Source organism: Aspergillus chevalieri, chromosome 2, assembly GCF_016861735.1.
Source record: "Aspergillus chevalieri M1 DNA, chromosome 2, nearly complete sequence".
Classification (NCBI taxonomy): Eukaryota; Fungi; Ascomycota; class Eurotiomycetes; order Eurotiales; family Aspergillaceae; genus Aspergillus; species Aspergillus chevalieri.
In genome coordinates, this window is record NC_057363.1 from 2,862,767 (window position 1) to 2,886,341 (window position 23,575).

The following is a 23,575-nucleotide window of genomic DNA, read 5'->3' on the forward strand; positions in this document are numbered from 1 at the left end:
TAACTCCCCAACTTCCATCGGGCGTTGATCCAAGCGGTCCAGATATGGGACTTCGCCATGTCAGAACAGACCGTCCCCTATGCAGATGATAAATCAACTACCAAAACCGCTCCTTCAAATGGTGTTTTGGTGGACTCAGTCAAATGGCTTGAGAGCAGTCACAAAGATGCGAATCGTCAAGGGATATCTCTTTTAGCGGAATAATTGAAGTGTGCCATACAGTCACCCCAGATACCAGTCGAAAAAGATCTTCACGTGCGATTGTCACAGTTCTTCGAATTTTAAAATCAAAGTGGAAAGATCCACTCAAGGCATGCGTTGAACTGGTAAGATAGCCCCATGGTGGTAACGAAAGACAACCGGTCGAGTGGCCGCGCTTGATCAATCGGAGGTTTCTACTGATAGGGTAGCCTATCTATGTGGCCGCACATCCGTCATACTTGTATCCAAAATGGCGGAACTCCTGTAATGTTGGCCATCAGTCACCAGTCATCTTCTTGTGAAGCTGATATCTGCCGTTATTGAAACAAGGAGTCGTGATACTTTGACAGTGACGAAAGCTTCTAAGATGCGCGAATCGACCCGCCTGAAAATGAGGATGGCATAGATCGGACATAGACAGGATTGTTTACCTTGATCCCATTACTCTCGCAATCCATTTGATAACTATGACCCACCGCTGCATTACGGAGCAAGATATTATTGTCATACTTAATATACTACCATGCAGCTAAAGCTGGGAGCAATTCAGCAACTATACTGAAATGGATTTCTTTTGGGGTTAGGGCTGTAACCGGTAGCTACTCGTACAGCATTCTACATTCTCAACCCGCCCAGCTTCGCTCAATAGAAAGACTGCTTTATAAGGGAACAATCATTTAGCTACAGTACCATTATACAAGATATCGTATGACTGGAACGTTATGCCCAGATGTAGAGAACACTCTACTACATGCTGACTCAGCATCAAATATCTCCCACTAACTCCAATAAGGAATAGCGCATTTGAAACAGACTCCGACTCCGATACAAGCAGAGCCACCATATCAAACCCGCCGTCCAATTCAACTCCCCAAACCCCAATTCAGCAAATATCCCATCATGAAGCCCCTCTCACCCGTCCTCGCGTCCCTCGCGAACGTCTTCAAGATTCCCCTCTCGCAAACCTCGACCCGCCCCGCCACCAACAGAGTCTGCAATGAGGCCGTGACGAGCAAAACCACCACGACGGGGCCAATTACGGCCGCCGTGCAGCCCGCAGCGTCAAGGACATTCTCAACTACGAGCGCCTTGGCTAAGAGGAAGGCCGGGACTGTACCGCCGCAGGTGAACAAGAGAATCAGTACGTCGTACCCCTCCCGTCGCCCACACGCACAAGACATTTTCAACTCCAGCCACTCGGAAAACCACCGAAAAGGAAAAGGGACAAACGCTGACTGACAATGCTCCAGCCATGATCCGCTACTTCCTCTGGCACCCTCTCACCCCGCGCCCCCTCCGCTTCTCCCGCAACCGCTACCTCCGCCACTGGACCATCCACCGCGCCTGGCAACTCTACCAAGCCCAGCAGCGCCGCGCGCACCACCTCGAACTCGAACGCCAGGAACATGCCATGCACCGCGCGTGCGAAGAGCTGCGTACAGGCGCCTACGATGGCGGGAAGTTGTTCCGGAAGTCGATGAACAAGAAGGGTGTTTTTGCGGATATGTTCCCGATTGAGTATGGGCGGTTGCAGACTGATGCGCCTAGTCGGGAGGGGTGGAATCATGAGTGGAAGAGGATGGAGAAGAAATAAGTGAGGTTCCTTTGAAAATGCTTCGTTTGATTTGATTTGATTTGATTTGATTTGATTTGATTTGTATGTATTGTTATGAGTTTGGGTTGTATTATACATGACGGTTCTTCTCTATCTTTCTATTCGGCAATTTCTGGGTTGTATTCCGTACAAGAAAGTGGCACATTGTTTAGATCACTGCAGTATACAATTATCGTGATATAGCACGTAGATTTGACAGTAGATAACGGACCAAAATGACTCGAAAACCAAGACGACGCTAATAAGGAGACAGATCGATCCGAAGAAATAAAACGCACTCATGACAAGACCTGGTCAAGAGATAAATCCCAGTATAGAAATGAAAAATATAAAGAGGTAACTCCAGAGCGCACACACGCATGTAACATCGACCAGAAGGATGAACAGAAAAAACAGTACTCCGAGAAACATCGGGAAGGGCTCAAAAGGCGATAAGAGAGGAGATACCTCTAGTCAAAATGGTCGAAAGATAGCAGGCGTAATATGGCGTACAAAAACGATTTGAGGTGCAAAAAGAGTCGACAAGAAACCTCCCAAACGCCGGTTATGCAAGATATCGATAAAATCGAATGTCATCGATGGATCTTATCCCTTGTTGGGCCTCTAAATATAGAAGCTACGCAGGCTTGAGCGTACTAAACCCTGTTTTCAATCCGTCATAGGACGATGCAGCATGAACTCTTTCGCTTCTCAAACGTGAGAAGGGCCGCGCGGGTGGCCGCTTCGAAGACATCGTCGACCCCCTCACCCGTTAAGGATGAACACTCCAGGTACTTCCTGGCTCCAATCGAAGTTGCTATATCCCCGCCCTCTTTGGGTGTCACGAATCGTAGCGATTTCTTTCTCATCTCCTCTATTGCAAGCGGGTCATCGCGAAGGTCTTTCTTTAAACCAACCAATATGATTGGAACGCCGGGGCATCGCTCGTTTGCTTCGTCCATCCACTATAGTTCCAGTCAGACTTGAATGCCCCAGGGTTGCCGGAGGATATGCGAAAGTAAACGAACCTTATGCTTTACGTTCTCCAAACTATCAGGGGTGTCGACGGAGAAGCCGATCAGAATGACATGGGCTTTGGAATATGCCATGGGTCGCAATCGCTCGTAGTCTTCCTGACCTGCAGTATCCCACAATGCTAATTGTACGGAGCGACCATCGACTCTGCAATCCGTCACGTAGTTCTCAAAAACGGTAGGGACCTGATAACGCGTATTCAGTCAGATGTCGGATATGCACTCGAATGGGCGGGAGAAACTGGTTCACTAACATAATGCTGCAATAGTGACAAACGTTAGCCATGGTTGTCTGATATGAGCTGGATAGTTTGAAACACTTACCGTTGGGAAATAGCCCAATGTAAAGACACTGAGAAGACTGGTTTTCCCACATGCACCATCTCCGATAATCACCAGCTTCCTATAATTATGCGTTCCTTAGTCAGTACACTATTTCTTAAGCAAAAATGGTCCGGTTTGGTATAGGTCCACCCTGCTTTCCCAACTACAAAACCGTGCGACAATCTGTAACAGTTCAACGCAATCCAGCCCGGTTTTCTTCGCCCCAGCCTGGGCGTCTTTCGAATGTAAAGTCATAAAAAAAAAAAAAAACCCGATGAAAAGCGGTATCCGAAATGGGTTTTGATTCAATTCTCCCTTGCCGTCTCACACGTACCTTCGCATAACATTGTCATTTGGTTGCTGCGCCATGGTTGTCCAACGGTTGTCACCTGAATTGCCGATGATGGAATTCTAAGGAACACAGCGATCCAGAATCCGAGAGCAGAAAAGGGAAAAACGCAGGCGGGCGACGGAGAGGGCGTGGTTTCAAGCCCGATGTAATGCGAAACAATCAGGCAACGGGGGCACTAGCGTAAGGACAACTTCTCAATTCGATTCGGTGTAGAACGGGTCGAACGGATAGCGACAAAGGTTGGCCAACTGGTCCCCTCCCCCTTAAACGATTGAAACCGAAGGAGAATATGATGGAGAAACAGGGCAGCGATGGAGGAGATGATAAGGGCCCTTGAGAGAGGGGGGTGGAGGGAGGAATTCTGGAAGGCGGTCGAGGCGAGGCTGACCAGCAGTAAATAATAAATGGATCGGCCACTGGCAGGACGCTATTCGTACAGAGTACAAGTATGCAGAACAATTATTGGGCAGAGAGAAAAGGAAAAAGAAATATAAGAAGAATCGAAAAGAATTGAACTTGAGGAACCGGAATCCAGACCCAAAAAAAATACATAATACAACCCGGGTCTTTTTTCTTATTAAGGCATTGAACCCGTAATCAAAGTAAAGGATGAGATCGGCCGGTCGATGAACGGAATACAGTCGGATTCAAGCCCACCCGTCCCTTTTAGTTGCTTGACAATCGTCTCAGATGTTTGGATCTGAGGAGTTTAATCTGTTGCAAGAGATTGTATGTTCCCGTTAGTTGTATGGAGTATGGGACGGGGTAATTAAAGTCGTTATTGCAGCGCAGATTAGCCGAGCAAACATCCAATTGATATTCAAATTGGCTTCACCATATTCCCAGCAATATAGCGATTGAGATACTATCATCAATGCCCCCATTATCACTCGGCTAATCTCCTACAGAACCCTGCTAAATGCTATTCATGCCTGCACATTCAGGCTTCCATTTCGCTTACGGCGCCTATTCGCGCCCGCCTTAGTCACGCGGCGGCGTCAAAGATCCACCAACCATCCAGATCCATTCAGTTTCTCCATCCTTTCTCCAGTCTAACCACCCCATCGCCAGCCTCCCGTGCGCTGGTTACCTTATTTTTCGCTTCATATTCGATCCCCTGTCCGACCCTTCGACTCCCGTTTCTCGCTCGGTCCGTTCACTGTCTCGCCAGGTATCGATAGACGTGCGGCCAGGGTCCCTTTTCCACCCCTCTCTCCGCCCTCATTCGTTCCCGTTACGGTCACTCTGGATTCTATCGCTGGCTTTATAGCTCCGCTACTGGCTCCCGTGAGTCAATATTCTTGCCCGGAGAAGGAACGAAAAGGCGATATTTAGTGTGGGGGCTTGCTGACGGCTCTAAGCGCCATTCGTTCTTTCACCCAGCGCTGGGTGAGTCTGCGTTATATTTCGTCGTTCTTCGCGGCCATTTTGGTTTTCTAATTACTGCTGGGACTTGATAGGATAAGGGGGAGACATTAACCGTCGCCTCCATGCCTGTTAAGGCTGGTTCAACAGCTAAAGCAACACAGAACTCCGTGACCCCTCCGCACGCCCCCAAACCCCCTCCGTCAGATCCCACCATGCCTGACCGACCTTCAATGCGTCCTACCAACGGTGACGCGCATGCGCTCAAAGATAACCAGACTCCAAAGCCGATGGCTCCAAGCGTGAACCGCAAGAAGCAGAAAAGAAGGCAAAAACAAGCTGCTCGCTTGGCCGCGGAGAATAATCCTCAGAACGGATATGCATCGACAGATGTCACCGACCACGCAGGACCGGAAGACCACCCCTACGATGAGCCCGATCTGGATGAAGTTGAACCACAGCATTCTACCAACGGCGACGTGTATTCCGATGATGATCAAGTTTCTATTGATGCGTATCACGGGACACCTAATCATGTTCACCAAGCGGTACCGGGCAGGAAATCCAAAAAGAGAAAGGGTAAAAAAGGCAGTCCTGGTTCTCGGATTCTTGCAGATGGTAGCTCTACTCCTCGATCTACCCCATCCGTTTCCATGTCGCACGCCTTTCCTCCCCCTCTTCCCCCGCATTTCGGACCCCGCGCGATTTTAAAATCTGCCAAAGAACGCAGTATCTGGAATACTTCGACGCAAGAAGAGCGAGAAAACATTAAAACTTTCTGGCTTGAATTAGGCGAGGAGGAACGACGACAATTGGTCAAGGTGGAGAAGGATGCGGTCTTGAAGAAGATGAAGGAGCAGCAGAAACACTCGTGTAGCTGTACTGTGTGTGGGCGAAAGCGGACGGCCATCGAAGAAGAGCTCGAGGTACTCTACGATGCGTACTACGAAGAGCTCGAACAGTACGCCAATAATAACCAAGGTTCCTTCGAGAAGAACTCGCCGATTGTTCCCCCTCCTCGTTTATATCATCCACCATTACGATCCCCTGGCCAACATACCCGTACGCATGGCCAATTCCATCCCTCACGGGGTCGCGTCCATGAATTGCCAGAAGAGGAAGAAGAAGATTTGGAAGAAGAGGAGTACGACGAAGAGGACGAGGACGACGAACCATACAGCGATGAAGAGGAGGAAGACGAGGATCTCGAGGACGAGGACACCCGAGCTGCCCGCGCGGATTTCTTTGCCTTTGGAAACAGCCTAACGGTAAAAGGTAGGAGGATAGCACGATCTTGTGGACTTTGCCATGGATCCTTTTTTTTTTCTTTTTCTTTTTCTTTTCTCTTTTCCAGGATAGAAATCTCTGACTTTTCCCGGTGTAGATGGGATCCTTACAGTCGCGGACGACTTATTAAAAAATGATGGGAAACATTTCATCGACATGATGGAACAGCTAGCCGAACGTCGAATGCAGCGGGAGGAAGATACCCAGTACGGCATCGCCGCAGCACATCAATCTCTGCATGGCGGCCACAACCACGATCCTCTCGACGAAGAAGACTATGACGACGAAGAGGATGAAGACTACGATAGTCAGGAGGAAGAAGATTATGAGGAAGATGAAATGGTGTGCCCTGGAGTTGTTGGCCCATTCTCTTCGCCATGTTTGCAGGAGCGGTGCGTGCTGACTGAGTTTTTTCAGGACGCCATGACCGAAGAGCAACGCATGGAGGAAGGAAGACGAATGTTCCAAATCTTTGCAGCCCGAATGTTTGAACAACGCGTCTTAACAGCTTACCGGGAGAAGGTTGCCGAGCAGCGACAACAAAAGCTCATCGAGGAGCTGTTGGAAGAGGAGAACCGGAACGAACAGCGGTCCGCCAAGAAAGCTCGAGAAGCTGAAAAGAAGAAGGAGAAAAAGCGACTTCAGAGGCAGGCTAAGGAGGAAGAAAAGGCGCGACGCGAGGCGGAGAAGGCTGCAGAGGAAGCTGCAGCGAAGGCCGCGCAGGAGAAGAAACAGGAAGAGCAACGGCGCAAACGTGAAGAGCAGCGGAAGAAACGGGAAGCCGAGCGGAAAGCCCAAGAAGAAGAGCGTGTACGCAAAGAAGCCGAGAAGCAACGACGCCTCCGCGAAGAGAGAGAACGGCAGGCGGAAGCCGAGAAAAAGCATCGCGAGGAAAAGAAGCGACGTGAGGATGCCCGGCGAAAGGAACAAGAGGAACGCGAAGCTCGAGAGAAGGGAACCACCTGCGAGGAAGAGTTGCGAAAGAAGCAGCAAGAACCGATCCTCCCAAGTGTCCCTATTCCGTACAACCTGCCACATCCCCAGGGGCCATCGCCGCACTCTCAAATCGCTACGCCCGTGGTTCCCAAGGCACCTACGCCTGCCAGGGTCCGTCAACCATCTCGCCAGGGCTCGCACGCGTCGTCGCCACGATCACAGGCTGCCAGCGCAGAACATTCGCAATTCTCCGTCTCTCCGCGATCTATGCCTCCATCTGGAACCCCGAGCACAACGTCCAGACAAGGATTTACACAGTATCCGATGCTACACACCCCCCAACCGTCTACGCCGTTATCGCCTCTTGGTTCCACAACTAGAGCCCATCCGCCGGGATTATTCGGCATCAACGGTTTGCCATCTCACCCTCCCCCTGGTCTATCAGGCATGCCTCCTCGGCCGCCAATGGGCCCAGAATTGCCTGCGTACCCGCCACACACTGGGTCTCTAATGAGCCCATTGCGCGGGTTTCCTGCACCAAATGGGATCCCGGTTCCTCCAGGGATTAATGGAGTCCGTCCGATGCCGCCTGGGCGAGGTTTCCCGCTCGATCCGGGGCATGGTCTTCCCTTCCATGGCCAGCAGCCGATGACGAACGCATTCTCTCCGCATCAGAATGGATTGTCGCAGGTTCATTCTAGGCAGCCGTCTAACTCCTTTGAACGGTCTCCTCTAAATACCCAAGCCCAACCCCTCCCTATTTCCCGACCCAGTCCGATCAAACGTCCTTCCAGTACGGCTCCACAGGATCAGCAGCAAGCCAACAGGCGCACTCCCGCACAGCAAGATGTGGAAGAGTTAAGCACACATCTAGGCAGCAGTGCTCTTCTTGATGACACTGATGCGCCATTGCCCTCGAGTCTATCCCAGTCTCTCCCAGGTGCAACGGTACCGGGACCTTTCCGAGAGCCAACTCGTGCTAGCTTCGCGGCACCGTCATATTTCGCTGATCCTCTCGGTATGTGATCCCCCAGTTGCCATTTCAGATTAAACATTTGGATGACTAACGATTTCACAGCGTCGAAACCTCCTAGTTTCTCATTGAACCATAGTGGAGTAGGGAGCAACACTTGGGGACCACCACCACTTCCCTTTGGTACCTCTCCATTCCCTGGGTCAACAGCATGGGGTACTGGACCTGGTAAGCTCCATTTTCCTTTTTTAGCGTCCCAGATCGATACTAACTAGTATTTAGGAAGCGGCTGGTCAAACAACGCTTTCGGGGCTACAAGTTTCCATCGCCCACACACGTCGCGGCCTGTTACAATCCGGTTACTGGTGATACAAGCCTGCAAGCAGCTTAACACCATTATTCCTTCTAAAGATGCAAGCAGCTACCATGATGTGCACCTTGTTCTCCGCCAGATCGAACAATTAAAACCGCCCAGCGAGCCTGCTATTTCCTTGAAGGAGATGCTCGACATCTGCGACACGGAAGGCAACCCGCAAAACGGCGGTGGTTCGTTTTCAATCCGCGACGGCGAGAATGGACAGTTCGTCAAATTCGAGTCGGATACTAACAGTGCTGCTTCAGGCCACAGAGGCAGCATTGTCCCCGGTGAAATCGGGAGTCCAATTACAAATAGCAGCGTACCTGCATTTGGCGGCGTTGGCGGCTCTTCTGCACTACGGCAGTTCACTTCTCCTCAAGCCGGCTTTTAAACGTTTGGCTTTAGCTCCATCACTACCATTCTACGCTTTGGGATGAGTTGCCGAGATTTCTCTACAACCTGGATTAAGCGTTACGTCATGTCCTCATGTCCTCTTATCCTCTCTCTTGGTACCCTTCCTACTCTCTATGTCCGCGTCGTCCTCTTTGCGCTTTTCTTTTTCTTTGCAACTTTGCAATGGTGTTTGTGTGTATGAGTTATTTTTCCGCACTATGCAGCGATTCCCATGGGGTTCTACCCACTCCATGTTAAACCAATTGCATGATCCGATTTGGCTTCACAAGAGTCTTTTCTTGTTGCTGTCTTCTGGCTTGACGGAATCTTATCTATCTACTTCGTAATGCTTGTAACATTTGGAGTTAGAAGCGGGACTATTCTTGATCAGGAGTTAGGGTTGACTATTTGGGTCATCATATGAGCTTACGGCGCAGATATGGGTTTGGTATTTGCTCTTTTCTCAAAAAGAGAATACAAAGAATCAAGCTCTATTGTTCCATCTAAAGGATCAAAAGAAAGAAAAAATTTCTTCGCTCTGATATCTTTCTATTCTGACAATAGACGTGAAAGAAAAAAGTAAACAGGGACAAGGGGTATGGGGGGAACAATGAACAATGATACACCTATATACCAAACAAGAAAGAGAAACTCGGACAATATACCGGTGCCAGGCTAAATCAAGCCATAAACGACAACACTAGAACAGACAAAGCGTAGAACAGGTTCATTTCGAATGACAATTATTGCGTGCTCAATAGATAGCTCACTGCTTAGCCTCCGTAACAACACCCTCGTACTCCCTCGACCGGATGTAATCCAGCGTCCGCTGGAAATGGCGCTTCGGGCCCTCGAGGCTGGGGTTTGGCTCATCCTCGTTTGTCTGCAGGTTAGAATGGATGAGCTCGATGAGGCCGTTGAGGTACTTGGTCGTGACGGTTTCGTTTTGTTGGTCAAAGTAGTAGACGTAGCGGTTGAGGATCTCGACGAAGAGTTCAACAGAGACGGCGGTGTCCATGCAAGCGTCTGCGACGCGGAGAGCACGTTGGAGGCATTCGAGGACGCGCTTGCCGTCGCGGTAGAGCTGTCAGTGATGGTTAGTTGCTGTGTTTCCCAGTTTTCCCAGTCAAGAGGGGGTCTTTGGCTTACGTTCTGGGGATCTTCTTCCCTCTGTGGGTTCTCCACAATCCACCAGAGGTGGCTTGCGAGATATACCGCGCGACACTGGTCGGGCTTCTTAAGCAGTTTGCTGCCATGCAACGCAGTCTTGGTGATGAGTGTGTCATAATTCTCCTTAGAGAAACCTCGTGTCCCATGCAAGGCACCTGCAATGATACACACGGCTTGGAATTGAGCACGCGAGTCGCTGATGGAATCTTCGTAAATTGTAAATGCCTGAGCAAAGAACTCGTAGCTGAACTCCTCGAAACCGGTCTGGTCGGCTACTTCACCGCACATAACGAACAGGCGCAATGACAGGTCGGCGCAACCGGGGTTCACGCGCTGGTATAGGTTGTTGACACACTGGTGCATGAACCGGTAAAGTGCTGAGGATTGTGATTGCCAGTTGTCGTCGTAGTGTTCACGGGACTTCAGCTTGCGGGCCAGCCGTATCGAAGACGTGATGATTGCGGGTGTCGTGTATCGGATTCGCTCGTTGCCGTCCGCATAGGCCTTACGGGTTGCTTGGAGGAGCTAGAGTAAATGTTAGTCACGTTGAAAAGTCACGAAGCTTACTTTCGGTGGGTTCATACCTTGAGTTGGGTATCATTGTCAGGAGACTGGATCAGGTGCACCAACCTCGCAAGCCACCCTTGCTCCTCGATGGTTTCGTCAGTTTCTCCTCCTCGTCGCTGGGAACTAGGATATCCCATGGCTTGTTGTGTACCCTCCTTAATCACGACCCTAAGGGCTTGTAGAACACGGTCCAAGTTCTCCGTCGTCGCAATCAGAGTTCGGTTCTTGAGAAGGCTGCGAGCGATTTCACCTGCAACCGATCGTCGGGTAGGATAAGATTGAGCAGTGAGGAGCGGAAGGTAATGCGGTAAGGCCAAGGCTGTGAAGATGGAGGCATAGGAGCGAAGGGGAGCGAGGAGGAGATGCAGAAGGTTTTGTTGGGCCGGGGGAGAATGCAGGTCAGCGTGATCAGTGTACTCGGAGGTCTTTTGAGTCGCAAAATCCAGGATCTTGTCGACATATTCTAATTGGTCTGGGTAGGTATTCAAGGCTAGGTTGACCAATGACACCAGTAATGCCATGGTATCCTGAATAGGCAGGCCGCGGTTCTGGATTAGATTGACCACCTGATCATAGAAAATGGTGTATAATGCGACATCGGAAGGAATATTCGGGTTTGCGCCATCAGTGCTGGCTGTCATCTCTTCTCCTTCAGGCTTCCTTTCAGCATTTTCGAATATTTCAGTTGAGAACTTCTCGACTCCGTTCTCCTGGGCCGCGCTAGCTTCTGCGCTCTCAGCCGCTTCATCTTTGGAAGCTTCAGAAATCTTGAGTTTCTCGAGAAGCTTCTCGACAGCTTCCTCTTCTCTCTGTTTCCTCGTGTCCGGGTCCGCAGCCGACTCTGTCTCTCGAGCCGCAAATGCCGACAACCGATCCATGAGCCCGATGACAATCTTCTTCAAGTCCACGTAGGGATTAAGTCTAGCAATCGCAGAGAGTAAGAGGTCAAGAGTATGGAGGTGGAATTCGTCGGGGAACACCTTGGTGATCACTAGGTTGCGAGATAGAGCGTCAGCATTAAGCACTCAATCCCAGCATGCGTCAACAAATGCATATTCTCACCTTCAAGCAGATACTCCTGCGCAAGAACATCCCGGCACTGAACGACCTGTTCCAACAATGCCTGCAGTATACCCGACTTGTAACCCTCGAGGTCTACCAGCTGACTGAGTCTAACAATGTTGCTTCCCACCAGTAACTCCAGCTCCCGTCTCTCTTGCATTCGCTTTTCTCTTTCCCGCGAAGGACCCTGGTGCTGCAACCTAACCCACAGTTTGTTCATTTCGACGAAATTGGTCAGGACGAAGTTGATCGAATCCTGAATATTACCCTCCGGTCCAGTACCAGTCCCAGTGGGCAAGTGATCTCTAGCCTGACCAGACAGGTAGTACCTCAAGAACAGACCGCGAATTGGATGCTGCACGCCCCTGCTCATTTCCATCATATCTTTCATAATCTCCTTAACCGGGGCATCTTCCACGGACATGTAAACCGTGCCCACTGTAATCATGAGATAGAGTCGCGGAATAATGTTGCCTGCATACTGAACAAGCTCGTACAGATCGGCTAAGTGGTTAACGGGATGGTTCTCTTTCAGGTAAACGGAGAGGTGTCGCAATGCGTCGAAAACTGCCATGTACAGTTCGTAGTATTGCTTGGGCCCTAGGCTGGGTGTCCGCAATTCAGAAACTAAGGTAGACCTGAACAAACCAATTGACGTGGCATCGGCATCGCGTTAGTCATTTTGCAAATACCGCTTTTGCTGTCTTCAATAGAAGGATAAACCATGGTCGACTGGGAAGAGGGGATGCATATGTAGCTCACCCGCATTTGAGCGCATCCATGAGTTTCCCGGGGGTTTCGAGGCACTTTCGCATCATTTGCGACTGCTGGCGGACCACCCCCAATGCTTCCTCAAGGAGACGAGTCTGATCCTCTGGAGGAGATATCGGGCTGGCCATGATGAACGGCGTTCGAGGGGCGAAGTTACGTTTGCGGGTGGAATGCTGGAGGGGACGGACGAGGGACGAGGGACGACGGCTATTGAGGTATGCTGCAAGTGACGTCGAGGAGGGCAGAATGGAGTTAGACAAGCACTCTGGCGGCAGGGTATTAAGCAAATTATGTTCCCATAAATCAATCAGAGAAAGCAAAGCAAAAAGCAGGGAAGAAGAGGAGTCGTGAATAGTTGTTCAACTTGTCGTCTGGGGATCGGACGGGGACGCAACGAGTTCCGTCACGCTAAAGCGGGCAAATGCCAAGAGATGAAGCCGCGCTCTGTATACTTACTACCAATCGTCGTTGATAAGAAATATACGTGTACGGAGTATTACACTTGATAACTCACTTAATGCAGTCGACGGGTCTATTTACCATTGTCTCTATCGTAGATCAGGCTATATGAACAGATAACTGCGCCGAGAGAAACCAATATCAACAAAAATCAACATTTACAACCCTTGAGAACACCTGTTACACATGTTCCTCGTTATTTCGTTTAGACCGTGCCAAAGCATAATCGATCATGAAGATGATCGTGATTTGCCTGTCCCATAGGCCCCAGACTCGCTTATAGAGACCCCATACTCCGTAGCATTTTCGTCAAGCGTGCACAAATCCAAATTTTTCGAGGCCACTAGGGCCTCGCCACGGATTTCAGCCAACTCAAGCAGATGAGGCAAATCAAGGATTATATGTGGTTGGTGTTGCACGAACAGTGTTTCTCAAGCTGCCGCTGCTCGTTTGGCCCGACGAAGCCGTGCCACTAGGGCTAGGCACGGTAATCAAAGTCCCAGCTCTGCTCAATGGAGGCAATCCCAAGCTGGAAATGGGGGTACTGCTACCGCTGCACGGAAATGACGAAACGATAGGAGTAGGGGAGGCAATTGTGGTCACCGTGACAGTCACTGGTGGGGATGGAGGACTGGACGCAGTCACAGTTTCAACAACTGTTTGAATGGCTGGAGACGTATTGTTGCTCCTGCTGCTTGATCTGGAGCTGCTAGTGGTCTGGTCATCACCGTCGACGTTGACCACAGCATATGGCAGCTCTCGTCGCATTAAATTGTCGTTGGCCTGCTGTGGATGGTTGAAAGGCAGCACGTAGGATGCACCCAGAGAAGAGAGTACGAAGAAAGCAGCTGTTGAAGAGAAGTGCATTGTGTTTCTCAGAATTGAAAGATGTTTCAGGTTGGAGCTGTATTCTTTAGCGGGAAGTTCGAATGCGCTATGGAAGTATCAGGATAGCCAGTATCAATGAGACCCTGGAAGGAAGATAGGAAGGAAGTGTTGAAAGAAAGAGATCCTACATTTAACTTCTCTAGCTAAACGAAGCCTTGGTACTTTGTACAACAAGCAAATATCAAGTTCAACCACTCATGGTTGATTGGCACAAAAACCGAGAGGCTGGGAAAGCGGCCAGCCACTGCTATTGTTTTGCCGTTGTCGCTTTTCGTTTCGACTTGCTGCTCTCATGGGATGTTACCAGGTAATGTCCTGATTTTATAAAACAGGCTAGAACTCGAGTTCAAGCGAATTACCCCGGATTTTAAGTGACATCACGTGTGGGGTTTCTTCCGAAAATGGTTATCTTGAAGCCGACCCAAATCCCCCATAAAAATCCCTCTACTGATACATATAAACGTATGAGAATCCTATTATATATTATTCAAGACTGTGTACACACTCACGACAAAGCAACATCCTCAACCCGAAGCAGCCCACATCCCATCCCAGCGCTCGCCCATCCCGCACAAACCTGATTAGGATTCCACGCCACGGAAGTGACATTAGTCTCCTCCTCATATATAGTAATAACCATAGTCCCGTTAACCATCTTCCAATCCCCCGCCATACTCCGCAAAAGACTCACACTTTCCGCGCGGAACCCATCCTGAAAGCGGCTAACACCCGAACTCTCCTTCTCCGGACCCTGGACCCAATCATGCACAAACCACGTCTGCTGCCACTGCTTTTGCTTGGAATGCATGAGTCTCCTGAGCGGATTTGTCACGACTACTGCTCCCCCCGAACACCCGAAGAGCAGACTGGGATGGCAGGGGCTGCATGGCGCCAGAGCAGACACGGAGCTGGGGAGCCGTGCGATGGAGGTAGTCGCGAAGAATCGTCGGAGTGTGATGAGCCTGGCAAAGTCGTTCTCGTCGCTGGAAACAAAGGACTGGAGAAAGGGGGAGAAAGTGATATGAGGCGAGCCCATTCGCATGCGGTTTGTTTCGGTCACGTCTTTCTGGGGGTCGAGGAGCGATGTTAGGCGGGTCTCGCCGTCCATTGAGGTGGTGCCGAAGACGTGTGGGTGCGCGGGATAGGCGGGGGAGATGTTGAGGATGTATGTCGAGTGGATTTGTTGGTAGAAATACGGAAGAGGGTGGTTTGACGATGAGTCTTGCGAGGACAGAATGCTCCAAACTGCAACGAACCCGTTGGCGCATCCAACAGCGATATCAGTTGGGGAGAGCCACGCCACACACGTACACATTGTCGAGGGTGGTTTGACTATAAAGGCAGGAGAAAGGACTTTGTCTGTCTCGCGCTGTGGTCAGATACACTCACTTGGGTTCTGCTTGGTGACTTACGGAACTCCGTAGTATTAGGGTCTTTGTTAGTTTTGATATCAAGGACCCTCACATATCCGTCTCCCCATACACCTGCCAGAAGCCCAACATTCTTCAAGACATCTTCATCGTCTTCCGCTCGCGTAGTGCGAGGAAACGGACACCAAGATATACGCCGGAGGTCCCCCCAGTCGGTGCATAAAGCCAACCGTAACCGTGGCTTGAATTCCATATCAAGCGTTTTCGTCAGTGAGTCGTCTTGCTTGGCCTTGAAAGCCCAGATATGCAATGCACTCGGATATGGTGCTGAAGGCCGAAAGGCCGGTGCCGCTTTATCTGCTAACGGATCAGGGTAATGACTCTTTTGTTCTTCGGTGATGAATGTGACGATGGCCAGATATTGGACGAGCCCATTCTGATTCGGCGCCCAAGCCATGCATTGGATCTTTTGGCCCATGTTCAACATCCATCCTTCTCGCTTCTTTTTTCCTCCTGCAGAATCCCATGCATCTCCAAAATTGTACGATTCAAACTGTCCCAATGAAAACTTCTTCTGCCCATCAGCCGGACCCATGAGCACAGTATGCTTTCCGGGTTTGGATCGGGGCATATAGCGACGGCCTTCATCTTCTTCGATCCTAGCTAGCCATTGTCGTTTCCTGAACTTCTCCCCGACATCTCCATCGTAGTACCAATCCCAGCCACGAGTGCTCTCCTTCTGCACATCTTTAGGATCAGCCCCATATGTCGGTCCGTAAGTGTAAGCTGGTGCTGTTTGGACTGCATTCAACGATGCACGACTGGGAAATCCTGAGTCGATCCCTTTCGCCCACCGCTCCCTCGCATGCAAAATAGCTAACAAGTCGCGCTCGTCTGTTCCAAACGTGAACTGGAGGTGAACTGACTTTCCAACGTGATCGGACGTGTTCAGAATGCCCCGGGAACGCGTCTCGTCCGGTTTAGTCCAAGCTGGTTGTTTCTTCCTAGTATCTGACTGGGATACGGCCGTCACTTTTTTCGCCTTTTGAATGTTCCTCCCTCTGCCTCTTGGGGTTGAAGTAGGCCTATCGATGTCCATGGATTCTCCTTCAGCATACTCGGGCTCATCGTCATCTTCGGCCTCTACCTCCTCGTTCTCCTCCTCTTCTTCTGCATCTTCATCATTCGATGCATGTCGAAACTCTTCCTCTGAATCTTCGTCTGGCACTTTGAATGCTGACGTCTCACCTGCCTCTCCGGTATCTGAGTCGCCGCTGAGGCCGGCGATTTCAAATGGATCGGTAGTATATTTAGTCTTGCCTCCCGTAGAGCGAGCTGACCTGCGCGCACGGGCCATGGTTATGGTGAAAATAGATGCCTTCACGATCCTCAAATGGGATTGGGACCCAAGAAATCAAGGTATGCGACAGGGCGTGTTTGATTCTTCACCCCTTGTGCTGGAGACTAAGATTGGCCTTATGTGAACTATATCCAGAGGTAGCACATCCTCATGACATGTAAGCATATCCAATTTGACTGCAAAAAAGCTACATTGTCCGTAGCAATGAAGACGGATGGTTGTAGATGCCGAGATAAAAGCTCTCTTATCTTTTCAGATCTTGGCGGAGATGCGCATCAATTTAGCTCCGATGGAGCTTCGCTCTCGTCTCGACATTGGCAAATACACAAAATCTAGAAAAGAAATCAGAATATCTGATAAAGTGTATCCTCAAGGGTATCTATACATTGCATATATCAGTACCAACCCCGATAGTGTGTGCAAGTGTACGATAGTGTCAAATCCTCCACCCCGCCAGATAAATAGACCCCACGTCGGCTATGACTGGACGTCATCAAACAAACAACACCACCCATAGAAAATTCAAATAGATACCTAGACATTCCACTGCTATGTCGAACCCTTCGCATCAGGGCATCCTTCACCAATATGTACTCAATCTATCTATCTCTTTAATGACAAGAACTCGTCGAACTGATACATGACAGGCCCCCAGACTGACCGCATTCGAATACACCTCCAACACCACCAAACCAAACGCCATCCTCTTTGTTGGAGGCCTCACAGACGGTCTCGGCACCGTCCCCTACGTGGCCCCACTAGCAAAGGCCCTCGAACCAACCGACTGGTCCCTCTTCCACCTCCTCCTCTCCTCCTCTTACGGCGGCTGGGGCGTCGGCAGCCTGGACCAGGACATTGAAGAGATCGCACAATGCGTGAAATTCGTCCAGGGACGCAAGCCCTCCGGGAAAGTCGTGGTCATGGGCCATTCCACCGGAAGCCAGGATGTGCTTCACTACCTACACTCGCCCAATCCCGTCCCGCAACGCCCCGATGAATTCCAGGGACGATTGAAGCATCTCACCCGCCCGGAACTCGATGGTGCGATTCTCCAAGCACCCATGTCAGACCGCGAGGGCCTGGAGGCTCAGCTCAAGGCCGATGAGGGAACGCCAATGGGGAACGAGGCGCGGGCTGCGTTTGACCAGCTGGTTGCGTTCGCCAGGCAACAGCTGTACACCACGGGTGACAAGCAGCAGAAACTGGACGCTCTTCTGCCGATGAATCTTACGGCGAAGGCCGGGTTCCCTGCTGACACGCCTCTTAGCGCGCGGCGGTTCATGAGTCTGGCAAGTCCGGATAGTCCTGAGCATCCTGAGGAGGATGACTTGTTTAGTTCTGATTTGACGGATCGGCGATTGAGAGAGACGTTTGGGGTTGTTGCGGAGCGGGGACTGCTGAAGACGAAGATGATGTTCTTGTACTCGGGTAATGATGAGTATGGGGCGCCGTGGGTGGATAAGGCCAAGTTGATGCAGAGGTGGAAGGAGGCTGCGAATGCTGGGGGTGTTGAGAAATATGATTCTGAGGGCAGTGCCGTGATTCCGGGTGCCAGTCACAATGTCAGGGCTGAAGGACAGGTTGAACTGATTGCTCGGGTGACTCGCTATTTGACTAGTCTTTGAAGAAGTCCGGGCGCAGATTATTATTTTTTTTTTTAAATCTAGTGTACATACTGAGAAACGAAATATGAAATCCTGAGCCAATAAACCATGAACAAAAACACCGGATCAAACGGGTATATAATCAATTTCCATGGCAAGAGATGCCAGAGGAAGACAATTAAACCTTCAACCACAACGAAAACACACCCTTCAAGTACTCCACAATCTCCGAGCCACCCAGCTTACTCTCACCATACAACCGGTCCACAAAAGTAATCGGACACTCAGCAACCTTGTATCCCATCGCCTTGGCCCGCACCATCATCTCCATCTGGAAACTGTACCCCTTACTCTGTGTGCTGTGAATCACCTTCTCCAGCACACTCTTCTTGTACAACCGGAAGCTCCCCGTCAAATCACTCACACCAGGCATGAGCATCACATCTGCAATCAAATTGGCCGTCCTCGACGTGAACTTCCGGAACAAATCCCATCCGTAAACACCGCCTTTGATCTCACCGCGGCTCGCGTACCGGGTTCCCGTGACAATGTCCGCATCCGTCTCCTTCTGAATGCCCACCATGACGGGGATGAACTTGGGGTGGTGGCTGAAGTCGGCGTCCATGATAATGACGAAATTGCCCGTGGCGAATTGCAGGCCGTGCACGTAGGCGGTTCCGAGACCGAGTTTGCCGGCGCGTGGTTTGAGGACGATGTGTTCGGGACCCCAGAGGGTTTGCAATTGTTTGGCGACTTCGAGGGTGCCGTCAGGGGAACCGTCGTCGACAATGATTACTTCCCAGTCGAGGTTGCTGGACATAATCGCATTAGCAGAGGTCCTATTGGCATGACGAAACAAAAGAAACAGTGGATGGAGGGAGCATACTTCTCCCGGAACGTCCTCTCCAAAAGCCAGCACATAATAGGGAGGTTGCGCCGCTCATTGTAGGTCGGGAGGATGACGGAGTACTTGTTCTTCGTGGCGCCCATTTTGATTTTTGATTAATAGATTATTCAATTAAGCCAGGTAAACAGGTAGAGCAAAGACAAGCGCGTGCACCAATGGAACAGGGAGTTGCGGTAATCAAGAACGGACTCCTGAGCGAGATCGAGACAGCTTGTTTGAGCGGAGAACGGAGGACCCGCGTTCGGCCATTAAGGTATCAGACAACGTGACTTGTTTCTGGTTGGGCCAATGAAATGTTATTTTATATTCCTACATCAAGCATAAAAAGCTTGCATTAAGCTGTTTCAAGCAATTGAATCTATGCGACCGGCCACTTTGTCGGCACCTGAATTACGGTGCGCCGAATCTTCTGCCTGATTTGGCAGGCACCAAGCAACGGTTCATATGCTATGCCCTATTGATGACAGGACAATGATACAAATTCGACATTCATTTAACATTATAACCAGTACTATTCGGACATAAGTCACCCCAATGTGAAACAAACCCTCATTAGGGTATCAACATAAATCCACGCATACCAACCCATTTTGACCCATTGCTTCTCACTTCTCAATTAGAACCCCTTCTGCACCTTCCCCTCATCCGTAATCTGATTGTACGACCGATCATGCCTTTGTTCGACCCCTCTGTTATGCTTTTTCACCTCCTCCGGGATATCCTTTCGACGATGTCCCTCCTCATCAACATTCGGTGATTGCTTCCCAGTGGTGATAGTCGGATGCGCCTTGTTCGACGGCACGCGCTGGATCGTGTGCGCCTCGGACTTCTCGGGATCTTTAGGTGCGTCGGGAGCAGTGGAGGAGTAGGGTTCCTGGGATTCAGCTTCGGCTTCGGGGTCGGAGCGGGAGGGAGAGGAAGGGGAGGTTGGGCTGGAGCCGCCGGTTGCGCGGCCGGTTGATTTGTGAGAGGAAGTTGAGGATGATTTCGTGTTTGGGGGTGGGGGGCCTGTTACTGCTGTTAGACTTATTATTATTTATGAATGGATGAATGGGGTTGGTTTACCTGGATGCTCCTTTGCGCGGGAAATGTCGGATTTCGCAGGGCTGTTTTCGTATCCTCCGTAGGCGCTTTGACCGTACAATCGCAGCGAAGAGGCTTGAATGGTTGTTCGGGTAGCAGAACGGAGCATTGGGACGTTGGTCGCCCTTAGAAGGGAGTATGCTCTCGTAATTGGGTTCATCGTGGACAGTTGATGTGGTCGTTATTCGTTGTAGTTCTGTGGTAGACAGTTGTATGCTATTGCAAGTTCGTTGTGCTCACTCGTAAGTTAGAAACTGTTCTTTTATGCACGATGAAAGAGAGAAGCGATTGTTCTTATTATACCATAACAGGTAGTCGTCCTGGTGGCGCATTTGACGCCAACGGCGATGACGTTCCAACCGTGTCATAGTTGTCAATCCTTCGTTTCATCAACCAGCCAGAACAGGAACCTCTGCCGGAGGAATGGAAATAAAAAGGCGCCATCAGTTGAAGAAACGTGTGATTTTATGTCTTCATAAGCGCTCATAAGAATATATCCCAAGTAGGGTAGACCAATGATTGTCCTTCGGGCTAGTTGGCATATGAGTACTAAGACCGTGTACAAGCCTACTGAAAAAGACGAGTGCATGTAAACCCATTCATTGAATCAAAATTTCGATCGATATCTTCGATGAAGAGACCTAGAAGAGCGACAACATGAATGATGGACAGTGCTTGGCCAATTCCGAAAGTGCTTGGGCCGCACCACGCCTTTCCCCGATGAACGCCGTCAGAATCTGTCTCGCAGATAATAATAAGAAACAAAAGCTCAAGTTCCCGAGAAGAGGAACGTAAAAAATGAAGAAAAAAGCTCAAACCTAGCCGCGTCATCAAGCAACAGAAGATGCGAAGAAAGAAACAGATGGATGTTAAGAAGCCAACAAAAGACGCCATAGTCAAATGAGAAAAAGGAATAATCAAAGCAAGCCACGCAACAGAACACTATGTCAATCGTTCGTATGCACATTAAAAAGAAAGATTGCAGCTGTTTCCGAAACCACCCTTTGATAACGCCGACGCCATGACCCCCAGAGACAACCCTTTTTTGATACGATAATGTATGCTCTTTGTCCTTGCTGATTCTTTTTTCAAGGAAAAAGGTCAGAGGTACGAGAAAGTATCGTCATAGAGCTTGGAAGACTAATCAGTCAAAGAGGCACAATAACACGCGCTTTCGTATTCCGCTTTTGCGGTATATGTCTGGGTAGCACTGCCATCGCCTTTAAGTGTTGTTGTCGGGGTCGGTTCGACCTCCTGAATTTGAATGGTAGCTGGAGAATATGTACGAATATCTCCACTACCCAACACTTCCATTTGTTGGCAGTAGGGTGCCCTAGCCTCTGGATAGTCACGTTTCTCCCCGATTTTGATTCTTCGAGGATAACTGGGAAGATCGCTGCTCTGTGTTGTAGCGCCGTAGCTGGGGGTCTCGGTGGCCGTGTCGTATGTCAAGGTGGCAGTGGAACTGTAGTGAGACTCCCGGCTCGTTTCATTGACGTATAGGAAGAATTCCAAGACTGTGGCATTCCACCAACAGAACCAAGGCTTCTCGCCGCTCTGTGTCGCCTGCTTCCGACTGAGCGAACTAGCCAAGATGTCCGATTCAGAGATTGATCGCTTCGACGATGATGACACAGAGCTTGACGAAAATGTGTCCTGAGGGAGAACCACCAACTTATCAAATAACGCGTAGAAAAACAGAGCCGGGCCCATGCTGTAATCGCTAGTGTCCATCACGTAACTCAACGACTGGGTTTGGTCATTCAAGAGTGGTGCCTGAGCACCGTATGACATGGATGACGGATCAAAAGGCTGAGAAGGAAAGGTGACGGTGTGTCTACTACTGTTCCCATCAACCTCAATAGGAATTCCACCTTGCGACTGGCAACTCCAAGCCATTCTGTAATCGGGATCGGAGATGCAGAATTTGGATTGATTCTTGAGATCGGCTGGAATTATGTATGAGCCAGTGGGGACAGACTTAAGACTCGCTGGGATAGTCGATATCGGGGTCGCGTCCGACTTCGGTGTCGCGGTTACGGTGACAATGTTGGGTCCCTTTGGCTTCGATTTCTCATCGTCTGCCGCTTTCCGTGCTCCTAGCACTCCACCAATGGCGCCGCCAATACTGGCTGCGACCACCATAACGGTCACGACCAAAACGATCGTCCATACAGGCAGCCCGCAACAAGCCCTCTTTTTGCCCTTGCTTTTCAATTTCTCCTCAAACGCCATCACGCCTGAAACAGGAGCTGTTTCGGCACCGGCATTGTTCCCTTGATTTCCGTTATTGTTGTTGTTGTTAATGTTACTGTTGTCATCCGCTGTTTGTTGTTCCGGCAGCATCGTCCTCGATGACACATCCGACATTTGCTGTACCCCTACCCCTTGCTCGAGACCACCAGTAGCGTTCTGGATTCCGTCACGCGGGATGTCAGCCTCACCAATGGGCTCAACAAATCCACCTTCAATCTTTGGAGCCGCATTCTCGGGATAACGGGAGTAAGGAGGAAGTTGCTCTGTATGCCCATCGGGACCAATAAGATCCCCCACGTCATCGTCTGCACGACCTGGTGGTCTTTGGTAGGCTTGGTTATGTCCGGGGAAGCCGAGAGGTATGACAGTTGGATTAGTTAGGGGAGTTGCAATGGCGCCTGCCAAGGGAGAGTCTATGGGAGTATCAAGGCCCTCCTCCAGCACAACATTCTGCGAATACATGGCATAAGGATGTTGCGGCGCACTCGTGTCTCCTAGGGGACGATCCATCGGGCGAACTGTTGAAGTCGTCGTCACACTCGGAGAACGGCTGACACCAACTTGAGGATACATGGCGTAGGGATGACTAGGACCGGTGGCCCCGGTGTAAGGACTTAGAGCTCTTGGGGGCATCGAGAAACGGGAAGAGGTGCTCTGACTGCGCTGCGTAATGGAAGGGGTGTTGGTATTAACGGAGGCCATTGAATCGCGGTTGGTGTCGGAGGCGTCCAGCACCCCTTTCTGGGGCAAACTCGACCGGTTAGGATCATCAAAGGACACACGGGCCTCATCGCCAAAAGGATTTTCTGCTGGTTGCAATTCATTTGATGAGTCGTCGTATGATTTCCCAGGAGGCGGCTGGTTCGTGCGGAGAGTATGGGAGGAGGCGATCGAGGAAATGGAAGGACTTCGAGGAGTGAGGGTGGTCTGCTCAGAATCGATCGGTTCCAGGGAGTATTCATCCGAGAAGACATTGGGGTTTGCGGATTGACCGGAAGGGGTATGGCGATGCATTGAATCGGTATCCTGGCCTTGCTGGCGCTGAGACTGGGAGGATCGCGAGAGCGAGCGAGAATAATCGGAAGGTAGTCGCCCAGACATGGCGTTTACGCACAGCCCTGTCGGGCCTCCTGTGTATTTGGTCCGGTCAGTCCGTCAGAAGGAGATAAAAGCAGTCAGTCACCTAGGCGTAGGCAAAAGACTGGAGGTTGGGGGTTTAGACGGTCGGTCGGTCGGTCGGTCGGGAGGCGACGGAGCAAAG

The 23,575-nt window shown here is 50.4% G+C and overlaps 10 protein-coding genes across 10 annotated transcripts; 3 read left to right on the forward strand and 7 right to left on the reverse strand.

The window, feature by feature from the left end:
- Positions 1-1,101: 1,101 nt before the first annotated feature.
- On the forward strand, positions 1,102-1,795 carry ACHE_21005S (mitochondrial 54S ribosomal protein mL40; the record flags this gene model as incomplete). Its single annotated transcript, XM_043285370.1, has 2 exons — positions 1,102-1,342; positions 1,452-1,795. The coding sequence occupies 2 exons, from the start codon at positions 1,102-1,104 to the stop codon at positions 1,793-1,795; spliced, it is 585 nt and encodes a 194-aa protein (XP_043134069.1).
- Positions 1,796-2,472: 677 nt separating this feature from the next.
- On the reverse strand, positions 2,473-3,522 carry rho2 (putative Rho GTPase Rho 2; the record flags this gene model as incomplete). Its single annotated transcript, XM_043285371.1, has 4 exons — positions 2,473-2,760; positions 2,824-3,015; positions 3,154-3,232; positions 3,488-3,522. The coding sequence occupies 4 exons, from the start codon at positions 3,520-3,522 to the stop codon at positions 2,473-2,475; spliced, it is 594 nt and encodes a 197-aa protein (XP_043134070.1).
- A 1,473-nt stretch (positions 3,523-4,995) lies between these two features.
- NST1 (putative stress response protein Nst1) lies at positions 4,996-8,815 on the forward strand (the record flags this gene model as incomplete). Its single annotated transcript, XM_043285372.1, has 5 exons — positions 4,996-6,145; positions 6,255-6,499; positions 6,575-8,111; positions 8,172-8,294; positions 8,349-8,815. The coding sequence occupies 5 exons, from the start codon at positions 4,996-4,998 to the stop codon at positions 8,813-8,815; spliced, it is 3,522 nt and encodes a 1,173-aa protein (XP_043134071.1).
- Positions 8,816-9,583: 768 nt separating this feature from the next.
- VPS35 (vacuolar protein sorting-associated protein 35) lies at positions 9,584-12,515 on the reverse strand (the record flags this gene model as incomplete). Its single annotated transcript, XM_043285373.1, has 5 exons — positions 9,584-9,901; positions 9,967-10,512; positions 10,572-11,545; positions 11,617-12,254; positions 12,379-12,515. The coding sequence occupies 5 exons, from the start codon at positions 12,513-12,515 to the stop codon at positions 9,584-9,586; spliced, it is 2,613 nt and encodes an 870-aa protein (XP_043134072.1).
- A 721-nt stretch (positions 12,516-13,236) lies between these two features.
- Positions 13,237-13,713, reverse strand: ACHE_21009A (uncharacterized protein; the record flags this gene model as incomplete). Its single annotated transcript, XM_043285375.1, has 1 exon — positions 13,237-13,713. One exon carries the CDS (start codon positions 13,711-13,713, stop codon positions 13,237-13,239), a length of 477 nt encoding a protein of 158 aa, XP_043134073.1.
- A 526-nt stretch (positions 13,714-14,239) lies between these two features.
- On the reverse strand, positions 14,240-16,461 carry ACHE_21010A (transcription factor TFIIIC subunit TFC6; the record flags this gene model as incomplete). The annotated part of the gene is made up of 2 exons (XM_043285376.1): positions 14,240-15,093; positions 15,147-16,461. The coding sequence occupies 2 exons, from the start codon at positions 16,459-16,461 to the stop codon at positions 14,240-14,242; spliced, it is 2,169 nt and encodes a 722-aa protein (XP_043134074.1).
- Positions 16,462-17,015: 554 nt separating this feature from the next.
- On the forward strand, positions 17,016-18,089 carry ACHE_21011S (uncharacterized protein; the record flags this gene model as incomplete). The annotated part of the gene is made up of 2 exons (XM_043285377.1): positions 17,016-17,054; positions 17,112-18,089. The coding sequence occupies 2 exons, from the start codon at positions 17,016-17,018 to the stop codon at positions 18,087-18,089; spliced, it is 1,017 nt and encodes a 338-aa protein (XP_043134075.1).
- Positions 18,090-18,246: 157 nt separating this feature from the next.
- DPM1 (dolichyl-phosphate beta-D-mannosyltransferase) lies at positions 18,247-19,058 on the reverse strand (the record flags this gene model as incomplete). The annotated part of the gene is made up of 2 exons (XM_043285378.1): positions 18,247-18,880; positions 18,955-19,058. The coding sequence occupies 2 exons, from the start codon at positions 19,056-19,058 to the stop codon at positions 18,247-18,249; spliced, it is 738 nt and encodes a 245-aa protein (XP_043134076.1).
- A 533-nt stretch (positions 19,059-19,591) lies between these two features.
- ACHE_21013A (uncharacterized protein) lies at positions 19,592-20,218 on the reverse strand (the record flags this gene model as incomplete). Its single annotated transcript, XM_043285379.1, has 2 exons — positions 19,592-19,983; positions 20,041-20,218. The coding sequence occupies 2 exons, from the start codon at positions 20,216-20,218 to the stop codon at positions 19,592-19,594; spliced, it is 570 nt and encodes a 189-aa protein (XP_043134077.1).
- A 980-nt stretch (positions 20,219-21,198) lies between these two features.
- On the reverse strand, positions 21,199-23,415 carry ACHE_21014A (uncharacterized protein; the record flags this gene model as incomplete). The annotated part of the gene is made up of 1 exon (XM_043285380.1): positions 21,199-23,415. One exon carries the CDS (start codon positions 23,413-23,415, stop codon positions 21,199-21,201), a length of 2,217 nt encoding a protein of 738 aa, XP_043134078.1.
- Between the last annotated feature and the right edge of the window lie 160 nt (positions 23,416-23,575).